The sequence below is a fragment of the Musa acuminata genome, chromosome BXJ3-6 (genome assembly GCF_036884655.1).
Source record: "Musa acuminata AAA Group cultivar baxijiao chromosome BXJ3-6, Cavendish_Baxijiao_AAA, whole genome shotgun sequence".
Taxonomy (NCBI): domain Eukaryota; kingdom Viridiplantae; phylum Streptophyta; class Magnoliopsida; order Zingiberales; family Musaceae; genus Musa; species Musa acuminata.
The window spans coordinates 33683959-33697112 of NC_088354.1; the positions used below are offsets into that span (position 1 = coordinate 33683959).

A 13154-nucleotide genomic window follows, 5' to 3' on the forward strand; every position below is an offset into this window, starting at 1 on the left:
CCAACAATGACAAGGAGATACTTCTTTATAATTTGCATCTGTCATATCATTTTTCTTTTATATATAGCTTCATACTATAATATCGTCATCTACTTTTTCCCAATAAGTGGTTTTTTGCACAACAGTTATGGAGCCTTTATAAGCTTGCTCTATTTACTATCATATAATCTTATTTTAATGAAAATGCAAGCTATGAAGCTATGAATCAATTCTAAGGTTATGACTTAGTTATGACCAAGATATATGTCACACTTACAATAGAATTCATGTAAGCTAACAAAGTGCCTTTTGTCATATCTAATGTTCTCGTATAGTCACTGTCTACCTTTGGTGATTTATCTGTCATTTTGCTGGTTTGATCTTTTTGTTAACACTAGATTTTTCACTTCAAGCTGAATTTTGACATCCAAGGTGTTGCTTCCTGAGTGTCAAATTTTTTGAACACAATGGAATATGGCATTCAATGGTCTTATATATATTTTTAATTTTCTGTAAGAAATATATGATTAGAAAATAGATTGATCTTCAAAAATCTTAACTAATTCTCAGTTCTGGCTGATTATACAAGTAATTTTTCTTTTTCCTCTCTTTCTGAAAATACTTCTTTTTAATTGGTGGTTTGCAGTGATCTTTCTTACAACAACTTAACTTGGACAAGCCATGATTCCCTTGACTGCCAACAAGGAAAAATGTAATAATTCTTAAAATAGCTGAAAGAAGCCTTTTTCAGTCTTTGTCCTACAACTATCTCTTAGTCTGTTTCTCTTCTTGATCCAGGAACTTGGTTGGGAACTCAGTCAAAGTTAGTAACTTGTAAGTTTCTTCTTTTTACGAGTCTTGAATAGTCATTTGTGTGGCAGAAGGCTACTCGAGCTAAGCTAATCATTTGTCTTGAATAGTCATTTGTCTTGATCATCTCATATTTATTTAGGCAACCAGCTACCCCATGCTTGGAGTTACTTCAGTGTACTCAACGTAAGTATTCTCCTACAAGTGGGTATTTCATTATTTGTAAATGGATATTGGTGAAGATTTTATTTTTTGTGTCTTGGTTATGCCTCATAATTGGCTGAACAATGACATCATAAAAAATGGAAACCAGATGCCATTTAAAACTGTTTTGTAGAATAGGAAGTCCTAATATCTAATTTTGGTAGGCATAAGATACCATTAGAAAACAACTAAGTGGGGGGTGGGGGGGAATGGCTTGCTTGACCATTTATAGTTTTTGAATGTCAATATTTTCTTTATGTTAATCATAGAAGTTAAATGTGCTTGTTGGATCTCATCATGCATGAAGCATATTATTTGTATTGTACTGTCTCTGGTATTCCTCGGTGTATCAATATCTATGGTTTCACATTCCTCGGTGTATATCAACTAGGCAACATGAATCATTTCAATGTAATGACAACCTTATTGTTGATAAACAAAATTGGACCTTTAATCATATTCATGCATGTTCCGTATAATATATTGGTTCCAGAAATAAAACTGAGTTATCATTTTGTTATGTCGTAATGCGATATATGGTGTGAGAACATGCTAATAGGTAGGAATCCTAGACAAGAAAGTGAGATTGGATCATATCTTGTTTCTGCAAGTTTTTTCTTGCGGATGATTTGATACATCATTAACACATTTTGAAGCATATTTGATTTTATTTTTCTTGCAAATTGGCTGACCTTTGCGGACGCATATCACAAGGGTGCGTTATGACTTATGCAATCCCAGCTAAGTCCGAAAAGTTGACGCCTGGGCGCTTCGCGACTTGGCCGCATGGGTGCCTCACGACTTAGGCAATTCCAGCTAAGCACGTGACAGTTTGTTGAATCTTTAATCTTCTGCTTTAGTTGCAACACATCTCTTGGCTCCCAACTGCTCTCTACCGTTGTTGTTGAGTAGTCGAACTTTGATCCGCTACGTTGGTTCAACTCGCCAATGACTCTGACTTTGGTGTGGGGTTGGTTGAGTTGTATTGATCTTTGTTGATCTTTGTAGGTTCGTATCACTTCTGTTTTCGATTGACATTCTGTTAGGAAATGAAGCAGGCAGTTTAATCTCAGTAGCATCGATCACCATTGGTGAGGATTTGACAACTGTCGTCTTTCATTAAGTTTCTTCAAAGAATCTTTAAACCTATGCATAGCTTTTTTGCTCAATAAATAAGAGAACTGGCGGTACTTGGTTTCACTAATTCTCTTAGGAGTTTAGAAAGCAAAGGTTACTAAATTTCGCCTGCCTTCTCGAGAGTTGTACTTCATGTATCGAGATAGTTATTAGCCTTCGCTTGCTCTTTGCTCATATTTCCAAAGCACTCAAAGTGTTTGCACTCCTTGTGTTGAATTAGCTATTGTTATTCACTTTCTCATTGCCATCTAACTTTTGGAATGTAAGAAACTTTGCCCGAAAAGAGCAAAATTTCACCTTAACTTGGAGCAAGTCTCAAATAGTCGTACGACACCCTTGCGTGTCTTTCTACAAAGGGTCTGCCTCCCCGAAGCCTCTTATGGTCCCTTAAGGACTCGCAAAAGAGAAGACAAGTTAGAGGAAGCGTTTAACTCGGGATCCCACAAGCAACCATTTTAGCAAATACTTGATAGTAAATTATAATTATAGACTTCGCAAGTTCTGAACGATCGCGTGATAAAGGGTTCAAGGTGATCCACTATGGTCAAGAGTCCCCACAAGTGCCCACATGACACTACTGTGGAACAAGGCAATGAACTAGCCCTAGACACTAAACCCAAAGGCCCATCTAGCCATGTGCCACCCGAGTAGCTCTTGGGTGCTATGCTGGCTGACACTCTACAGCACTTTCCAGAGTTAGAAAACTCCCAAAATAGCTACTTGGATGGCCTGTTTCTGGGCAGTTTTGCTGTTGTGCAACGATTGCACACAACCTATGTTTATAAGCCTGAAACAAATGTAGAAGCCAATCAAAATGAGGCTGCTAACCATACTGCAAGCCTTCTACATTCTATGCAAAGCATGAACAAACCTGAAAGATAAGGATATAGATGAGCATTACATCGAACACCCCATTTACAGCTTTGCCCATGGTATTCTCCCCTACTTATTCTGTCACGTCCTTATCGAAGCCTTTGCAGATGCTACATCTCTTCGTGTTTGTTGAATCTTTAATCTTTTGCTTTAGTTGCAACATATCTCTTGGCTCCCAGCTGTTCTCTGCCGTTGTTGTTGAGTAATCGAACTTTGATCCGCTACACTGGTTTAGCTTGCCAATGACTCTGACTTTGGTGTGGGGTTGGTTGAGTTGTGTTGATCTTTATTGATTCCTACGGATCCTTTGAAGGAAAAAATCTTCCTTATTATGTGCTAGTTTCTCAAATCTCTCGTACTGCATGAACTGGGTGGATGCTTGTTGGAGCCTTAATGAGCATCGCCTCGCAAACTTTGAAGTCTTTCCTCTACAAAATTTGCCTATTGATTCCTCTTCCACTTAGTTGTTGCCTCCAAGTAGGTTCGTATCACTTCCGTTTTCGATTGACATTCTGTTAGGAAATGAAGCGGATAATCTAATCTCGGTAGCATCGATCACCATCGGTGAGGATTTGACAACAGTTGTCTTTTATTAAGTTTTTTCAAAGAATCTTTAAACCTTTGTTGCTTTGCAGAGCTTTTTTGCTCGATAAATAAGAGAACTGGGGTACTTGGTTTCACCAATTCTCTTAGGAGTTTAGAAGGCAAAGGTTACTAGATTTCGCCTGCCTTCTCGAAAGTTGCACTTCATGCATCGAGATAGTTATTAGCCTTCGCTTGCTCTTTACTCACATTTCCAAAGCACTCAAAGTGTTTGTGCTCCTTGTGTTGAGTTAGCTATTATTATTCACTTTCTCATTGCCATATAACTTTTGGAATGTAAGAAGTTTTGCCCGAAAAGAGCAAAATTTCACCCTAACTTGGAGCAAGTCTCAAATAGTTTTGGTTGCCTCTGGATTGTACCATATTCTTCATCATTTCTGTCACCTACTCCTCTGAGTATAATAGGTATAGCGTCGCGTATTGCTTACGTCGTTCCTTGGTCGAGCACTCTTGCATCGATCTAAAATCCTATATTTTCGACTATTTTGATAAGAAGCCCGTTGACATTGATCTTACGAAGTTCTCTAGCCTTTGCTCTTCAACCTTGTCTTGGTACTTGGAGTTTGTCTTTACATTCTCCACCTCCTCAGCCTCTTTCACGACCAAATGCTCTCCCTCCATAAGAGCAAGGGATTGATGACTCCATGGAAGTCTCGTCTTTGTAGTACCTTGGCGTTGTCATGCCTATGACCCTACCGTCTATCAACTCACATCTGTGTCCCTTTCTTCACGATCGGTAGATCTGCCCGACACTATGACACTCTTCTGAGTCCGCCTGCATTCTAACCAATTCTTAGTTTTGGGTAGTTAAGTCCCTCTAGACTTGTCATCACATTTTTACCCCTTTCGACCACTTACTTAAATACCTTTGTGTTCTCTAAGCAATTCCTCAAGGTTGATGGAAAGATAGATTGTAACTCCCATACGAGGCTTCTACTATCATGTTGTAAGGCTTGTGTCGATTTTGTTCTCATTTGCGTCCTTTTTACCAATGTTTGCCTACTCAGCTTTGTCCTCTGACTTATTGGGCTCTCTTAAGCGAATTTGAGCTATGGAGCAATCTAACTCTCCAACTTCTCCGATCATACCTCTGTATGATCAAGTCTCCCCATGGGACTCATTGGTACTTGCACTCGAAATTCTCCCTCGGTGGTACATAACCCTCATATGTTGATGACCAAGACTTTCATCCAATGTAAAATTCGATATACGCACGGAAGACCCGCCTTTGCGGTATCATGACATTCACTCCTTGAATCTATAGGTCTTCTTGCTGTTATGTTATTCACCGAAGTGGAGCTCCCAGTAGCTCCCGATCATACCGCTGCATGATCAAGTCCCTCATGGGACTTCTCCCGTGTGTGTCGTATAGTCTCAAACTATTCCACAATGATTTGGTGCACCATGTCGCCTCCTAGTAATATTTTCATTTCATTTTGATCTTTATAGGATGAACTTGAATTGCGATCTCTCCATTGAGTTGATGGTGGACCTTTCGCTAACCATTCCATAGGTCAGCTCTCCATTGAGTCCAATCTCCACATGTAAGTATGTTTTTGTTTGGTGTTGCCTTAGGTTGCTTCCCCATTACCTCGTGCGAGGTCATACGATGACTCTTAGTCGCTCGGTCCGTTGAGCTTTGTAGAGTTGTCTTAAGGTACCCCTCCTTAACATGTGCAGTCCGTTATACATGATTCTCTCTTTGGAGAACTGAGACTTATCCCTCTTGAAATCTGTCTCATTGGAGCAACTATTCTCTTCGCATCCTTCCCAATAGAAGTTTAGGAGACCACCATCCCCTTTGACTACTCCGCCTTGCTGAATAAATTGGGCATTGTTCCACCCTCGCGAATACACTTGCTAGATTGCAATTCTTCGCCAATACAGCCTCAATTGCGCCCCTTAAGGCCTAGCAACATACTGAACTTGTTGCACACTTTAGACTCTTACGAACATCCTTTCCATACCAAAGAGAAAGTTTCAATGCTCTATGGCATCGAGTTTCAGTCTCCTTGGGACGGCCACGGATAGTCCATCATTCGCATACAAACCCTTGCATGAGTATCTAATTCTTCAAGTTAGCAATTCCTCTCACCTCTGTGAGCTTTGCACAACTCTTAAGGTCGCCAAGCAACCCATCCCTCCTTGCATGGTCTTATTCTTTGCTAAGTGGCCCGCTTGCCTTGAGCACCATCAAGTTTGGTTGCCAATGTTGAGCTATTGCTCGAACTCAACCATCCTAACCTTTGTGTCCTACGTGTCCTTCCTAGTTCCTAGCTTGCTTGTCTTTGTGGTGCCTATCACGCGAAAGGTTAGTCATTCCTCTGAATGCCAATCTCGGATGCCCGCTCCTCTAAGAGACTCCCTTCTCTATGTCTCAACACCCGTTTTCCTCAAAGGTCACATGTGCTGGCTATCCTCAATGCAGAGCTACTAAGTCCCCTACTTTTGCATTCCAAGTATTTCTATGTGTACTTACCCCGCTTTGATAGTATCTATCACGAACTTAGCTAGTTTTGTTTAAATCGTGCGACACCCTTGTATGTCTATTCGCAAAGGGTCAGCCTCCTCGAAACCTCTTATGGTCTGTTAAGGACCTATAAAAAAGAAGACGAGTTAGAGGAAACATTTAAATCGGGATCCTATAAGCAGCCATTTCCGCAAACACTTGATAAACAATACAAATTACAACAATAGATTTCGCAAGCTCTGAACGGTTGTGTGACAAAGGGTCCAAGGTGGTTCTTCGCGACCAGTCCCCACAAGTGCCCACATGACGTTGCTATGGAACAAGACAACGAACCAACTCTAGACACTACCTCGAAGGCCCATCTAGCCATTTTCCACTTGGGTAGCTCCTGGGTGCTGTGCTGGCTAACATTCCGTACCACTATACGGAGTTAACCTCCAAAATGACTGTCTGGATGATCTATTTTTAGGTAGTTTTGCCTCTACATGACGACTGCACACAACTTACGTTTACGAGCCCGAAACGACCACAAAAGCCAACCAAAATTGGGCTGTCAAGCCTACTATAAGCTCTCTACATGCTATGCAAAGCATGAACAAGACCGAAAGATAGACATACACGAGCATTTCATTGGAAACTCTTTTTACGGTTTTGTCCATGACAATACCTTATTGAAACTTTTATGGGAAAATTGAGATCAAGTTATGACAGTTTCAGTGACCAGATTGAGACTAGCCTGATTCTCTTCTTTTAAATGTAAAATTAAGTATTCGATCTTAGATTTTCAGGTCTAAACTTTATTGGAGAAGTTATTTTAATTTTGACTCTGTCAATCATCTTTGAACCATGAATATTCATGGTTTTTTCCTTAAACTTGTTCTACGTCAAATTTGGCATCCGCTTTGCTATGTCAAACAACAGATGGTCATAATGTCAAGTCTATTAGGCTACGAAAGCTCAAGGAAATTTATTTAGTTAGTTGTTTTATAATTTAGGACAAAAAGAAGCTAATAGTCAAGTTTTTCTTTAAATGTTATGTTATTCACTGGTCAGTCTTAAGAATCTCATGCACCATAAATACCAGTAGATTTTCTTCTTCTCGTGGTTTTCCTTTTCTTGGAGCTATGATTTTGTCTTGAAGGTCTTGCTTTAAGATATCTAGTATCATCTATGTTGGTTGTACCAGTGGCATGGCAAATACAAATCGTACAAAAACAACATGCCATGGTATCAGTTATTCTTTTCATGCTATTGAGCTCTATTTAGGACCATGAATTATATCGAAATAAAATACCTATCTTATTTTTCAAACAATTTATCTAAATCTTTAAGAAATAAAGAATGGTTGTGGTTAATAATTGCCACTTGGTTACCGTCCAGTAAGGAGTGTCATGCATATGAACTTCTAGATGGTTATCATATGCCTTTTAGGGGGCTAACACCAGTGATTTCAATAGGCACTCGGGTGCCCGCCTAGGCGCTCGGGCAAGGCGAGACGAGGCCCGAGCGCCTCGCTTCATGTCCAGGCGCCTCGCTTCAAAGAGGGCACCGCCTAGGCGCTCGCCCGAGCCCAAGCGTCGGGCGCTTCGGGCGAGCGCCCGGGTTAAACCAGGCGACCGAACCAGATTTTTAGGTATGGTTGGTCTCCAATGCTTTAGTTGGTTCAATCGAACCATCTAAATCACCGATATCAGGCTCTCTCGCGATTTCCCCGACTTCCCCAACCCTAACACTCACGATTTTGCCGCCGAGATTTCTTCTCCGTTGCCGTTGCCACTGTCGCTGCTCGCCACTATTGTCGCTGCTCGCCACTGCCACAATCGCTGCTCGCCGCTGCCATAATCGTCGCTCGTCGTTGTTGTCGTCACTCGTCGCTGTTATCGCCGCTCCCGCTACCACTCGCAGCTCCCGCTCCCGCTGTCGTCGTTGCTCTCGCTATTGCCGTCGCTCGCTGCTCTCGCTCCAGCTATGACTGCCACCTGCTACCGCTGTCGTTGCCACAGCAGCCTCGGTCTTCTCACACTCTTCTCATTATACTGTTAACAGTATACTTCTAACTATATACTAATAATAATATTTTTATTTATTAGATTAATAATATATTATTTTGATTTTAATACCATTAAATTTTATTTATTTAATAGCATATTTTTTATTTAAATAATTATATTTATTAATTATATTATATATTTTTATATTTTAGCGTCTCGCTTCGCTTGGGCGAGCGCCTAGCGCCTCGAGCGTTTTTTGACCTTGACGCTTTTTGCCGCTTGGCGCTTAGCGCTTTTTAAATCACTGGTTAGCACTACCAAAACAAGTCAATGACATGATATAACTAGATGGAATTGTCATATAACATGAATAAATATTAAGCAATGATGGCATGAATAATGACTACCATGAGTTAGCTTATATAAAGTATGTGCAACATCACTCAACAAATCAAGTCATAAACAAACCCTATTATTGTGCACCATCCACCTAGGTATGATCAAAATATTAACCTATAAACAGTTCAGTGGGACCTCTTGTATATGTTGTTCATATATTGCTGATACTCCTTTGTTCTATATGTGATACCATTACCATTATTGTTCTTTAATCATAAGACAAGGGGCTCAAAGCAATGTGGTTAAGGCTGCTCATGCATCTGACTCAAGGATGCGATAATTCTACTTATCAGCTTTTGGATGAGCATCATCATCTCCACACTCCAAAGAGGCAGGGTTATATACATGGGACTTTAAACTTGATCTGACTACAGGCAGCCAAAATTGGCTAGCTCCCATGCCAGGTTGGTGCAGACATGGTGTGCTTGGTATAGACCGCGGTTGTATCCCTTGGCTTATGCAACTCATCTTTCATTACTTTGAAAAAGAACTGTTCTAACCTTGAAGATTAAACTTGATCCAACTAAGCCAGTAAAAATTGGCTGGTTCACATTCAAGTTTGATGTGGACATGGTATGCTTGGTATAGATTTTGGTTCCATTCCTCGGCTCATGCAACTCATCATAATTTGAAAAAGATCTGTACTAATGTTGAAGATCATTGAGATGTCTCGAACAAAATAAATTTCTGAGAATTTGCATTTGCCTGATTAGGCAAATATGATATACTAAATGTAACCATCATATTTGGTTGTGGTGTTTCTTTTTCTAAATTGCATTTGATTAACATTTATCTTTTTAATCATTTTATTTGCTACAGGTCAATCATCGTTATACATAAACTGTGGAGGGCGCAGTGTACATATAAATAATAATGGGACAACATATGAAGAAGATAGTGAGTCTGATGGTGCATCAAATTTCTTTGTGAGTTCTAACAAAAACTGGGCATTCAGTAGCACAGGTGTCTTCATGGACAATAATAATGACAATGATGCATATGTGGTAGCAACAAGTTCTTTGAAGCTTTCGATGCCTGACTCAGATTTGTTTAAAGACGCACGCATTTCTCCTGTCTCCCTTACTTATTATGGGCTTTGTTTATTAGAAGGGAATTACTCTGTCAAACTTCACTTTGCAGAGATAAAGATCACTAATGATGGATATGGCAGTCTTGGCAAACGGATTTTTGATATTTACATTCAGGTCTTCATCAGATCAATTCATCTATTTGTCTATATTCTAGACACATGTAGGGCATAGATACATAAATACATAAAATCATGAATATCCACACACATCGTATGGATACCAACCCGCATAGACATACTCAGATTTTAGTCCAATAATATTTGTTTGTACAGGGAAACCTTGTTTGGAAGGACTTCAATATCAGGGATGAGGCTAATGGGTCTGGTAATGCTATTATCAAGAGTACTAATGTGATGGTTACAGACAAACTTGAGATTCATTTATATTGGGCTGGCAATGGAACACAATCTCTTCCGGTTCGTGGGACCTATGGTCCTCTGATATCAGCTATTTCAGTGGAACCTAGTATGTAATATTTTCTAAACATCTGAGTGCATGTTCTTATTATTTACTGATTGTGAGCAATGTTTGAAGTTTTTCTGGTACAACTAAACTGAAGATTGTTATGTTCTTCCTTACTATTTTAAATCTTGATCGGTTGATGACTTTTGGTTAATGTGTAAATTAAACGATCTGCTTTATGAACTTATACTTCGATCAGTTAGTTATCTTAGACAATACCTACATTGAATAGGACTTTAAGAGCAAGACACTTTCTGGTTTTCCTTGTGCAAGACTCATTCTTACACCTTACTGATTGAGTTTTTCTGTCTCCTTTATACTTATATATGTACTTAATGGACTGTTGTTCTCTTTTACCATGCAACTTTGTTTTACAATTAAGTTATATTAAGATGAGTTGTGTTTTCAATTATTTGGATGGATCATCATATGAGATGATGGTGTTCTTCCCAGCTTGATGTGCTTTCAATACTGCAGATTTCTCGCTAAGTAGTGGAAAGCGTACCAAAATTATTGTAGGGATCATTGTTTCAGTATCATGCCTGATCTTCTTGTTATTGAGTATATTGTGGAAGAAAGGCTGGCTTGGAGGCCAAACTGCAAAAGATAGAGGTAAGATTGAAGCACCTTCTAAATATGTGGGACAAAATACACTTTTGACTTCTCTTTATCAGTTATAAGGTGATATATGCTAGAGCAAGTTTATAGTCTTTTAAGTGATGGGAACATTTTTTCTTGTTATTTCTTCAGTTCAATTTTAGAACTAAATGTAGATCCACATTCATTCATAACATCAATTGATAAACAAATTTATATCTTTCATGAAGTTCTAATTATGGTGTTTATAGATTCAAAGAAAATAAGATAGCATTCTTTTGGTTTGTTTGAGAATTACGAATCTTTGTGGCTTTCATCATAAATCAATTTTTTTATAGAGCAAATGTTTGTGAAAATCTGATGCAGATTGTTTATGTACTGTTTGCTATTTTTAAGTGCAATTTCTCAGAGGATTTATTCCCAAAAAGTACTTGTTATAAATATGCTTATGCTCTATAACAGATAATTTGTTTGATTATGTGTCACATGGAAGCGACTGTTTTCGATTATTTATGACTTTTTTCTTTCATTGCTTTTCTTTGGCTTTTAGGGTCATGTCTCTGCTATCACTGCTTCAAAAGCTGTGTGACTTATTTTGATAATGCTAGTTTCTTCCTGTTGGACAGAGCTGAGGGCTTTAGATCTGCGGACTGGACGTTTTACCTTAAGGCAAATAAAAATGGCTACTGGGAACTTCAGTGCTTCTAACAAGATTGGAGAAGGTGGTTTCGGACCAGTTTATAAGGTAATTGTTGAGTCACTATGTCTAGAACTATGTTCAAAATCACAGAAACTTGACTTGACTTTTGTTTGAGTTCAGTTGACTCAGTCTTGACTAAGTTCAAGTCTTAATTATAAAACTTATATATAAGTTTTCTGTATATTTTTAATGATTTGCATAATTATGTTTATAATTACGTTCCCAAAACTGAAATTGAATTGCAAAATCTTCATAACCATCCTATGACAAATACAAGGAAATAGATATGGCAATATATAAGAGTTCAGCCAAATACCATGAAGCAAATTAATTTGACTTGTATTTCATCACTTGGAATTTGGAAGATGAGTTGAAGTCTCCAAGTGAGGAAAAAAAGTTGTATTTGTTTTTCTAACTTGTAATGGGATGATAAAATCAACTTTCTTATATGTTAAAGTTAAACATCCTTCATAGAAGACTAGTGTCTATCGTAATAAATGCTCAACACGTTTTCTAATTACTTATGTGATATTAGCCTTTTCAACTCAGCTCAGTTCAATAACTTGTTCTGTTGTTCCGAATAACTCGTTGAGTCAGATGAAGTTTGACTTAGGCAGCTGCATCAGGTACTGAGTTTTCACAAAATCTAAACAAGTTAACTCATTCAAACTTTCAATCAACTCAAGGAGAGGTGAGTCAAAACTCTGGTCTGGAACCATGATGGTAATTTTACTTCAATAGTAGGAAAAATATACAAGAAGACATGGAGAGCAACCTGAAGTGACTAGAGGTAGCTGGGAAGGATTGCATCAAATGTATATCTTTAATTTTTATTTTTCTTCGCAATTTTCTTTCTCTAGCATGCTTTCATCGAATCCTCTTGTCTGTTTCTTTTACTTCCTCTTTCTACATCCAATCCACTTTAGCCTTTGTACCCATATAGATTGTCTAATTTTGGGGTGAATCAAGTTGAAGTCTTGACAAACTTTATACACAAAAGGAGTTAATTTAGTAAACTAGCTCCCTGTACTGATCTATTTTTTTGAGTTGGTACTGACAAGAAAGTAAGACAAATTAATATGTTTATGTTCCATAATTATGACTGAAATATGCCAAAAATTAAATCCTTGGTAGGACCAATCTAAGCATAACACCAGTATGCACAGAGGCAACATTCACCTTGGCATGTGTCAACCTACCTGGAAAGACTAATGCTCTGATGTCAATTGTCACCTACTAACATAAAAACTTATTGGTCAAAATGTTGATTACAATGGGCCTTTTAAGTTTTAACCACAAGTTAGGTCGATCTGATCCTGCATACTGATTTTGCCTAACTTCAACTCCTGATGTGGGTCAATTCAGATGGAATTTAACTAAACGATTCACGCATCTTGACGTCATTTGATCCTAATCAATATTTTTGTTCTTATTTCTCCTTTCACCTCTACTGTAAATCTACTCAATTTGCATAACTGATATATAATATGTCCAAACTCTTTTAGACTCTTCTCCCACGTTTATAGAGTTGTAACTTAAAAAGTATGCCTGTCTTCTTTACTAGTGCTGTGAACATGATATGAATATTCATTCTGTATTCAATGCAGGGCTTGTTACCAGATGGTACAATAGTTGCCGTGAAGCAACTTTCTTCCAAATCAAAACAAGGAAATCGTGAATTTTTAAATGAGTTAGGCATGATTTCTGCATTGCAGCATCCAAATCTTGTAAAACTTCATGGTTGCTGCATTGAAGGAAATCAGTTATTATTAGTGTATGAGTATATGGAAAATAACAGTCTTGCTCGCGCTCTTTTTGGTCAGTGGAATTCTTTTCCT

The 13154-nt window shown here is 38.4% G+C and overlaps 1 protein-coding gene across 4 annotated transcripts in view; it reads left to right on the forward strand.

Moving 5' to 3' along the window:
- LOC135585554 (probable LRR receptor-like serine/threonine-protein kinase At1g07650) overlaps positions 1–13154 on the forward strand; it is a 32796-nt gene that overhangs the window by 16929 nt on the left and 2713 nt on the right. For all 4 annotated transcript variants that reach the window (XR_010496900.1, XM_065153068.1, XM_065153069.1 and 1 more), the window contains exons 14-21: positions 626–691; positions 778–813; positions 932–975; positions 9286–9671; positions 9830–10022; positions 10497–10631; positions 11243–11361; positions 12924–13134. Coding sequence is in view for 3 of the 4 variants with exons in the window: in XM_065153068.1 (XP_065009140.1) it covers positions 626–691; positions 778–813; positions 932–975; positions 9286–9671; positions 9830–10022; positions 10497–10631; positions 11243–11361; positions 12924–13134 (1190 nt within the window). In the remaining variant the exon portion in view is untranslated. The remainder of the gene's footprint in view (positions 1–625; positions 692–777; positions 814–931; positions 976–9285; positions 9672–9829; positions 10023–10496; positions 10632–11242; positions 11362–12923; positions 13135–13154) is intronic.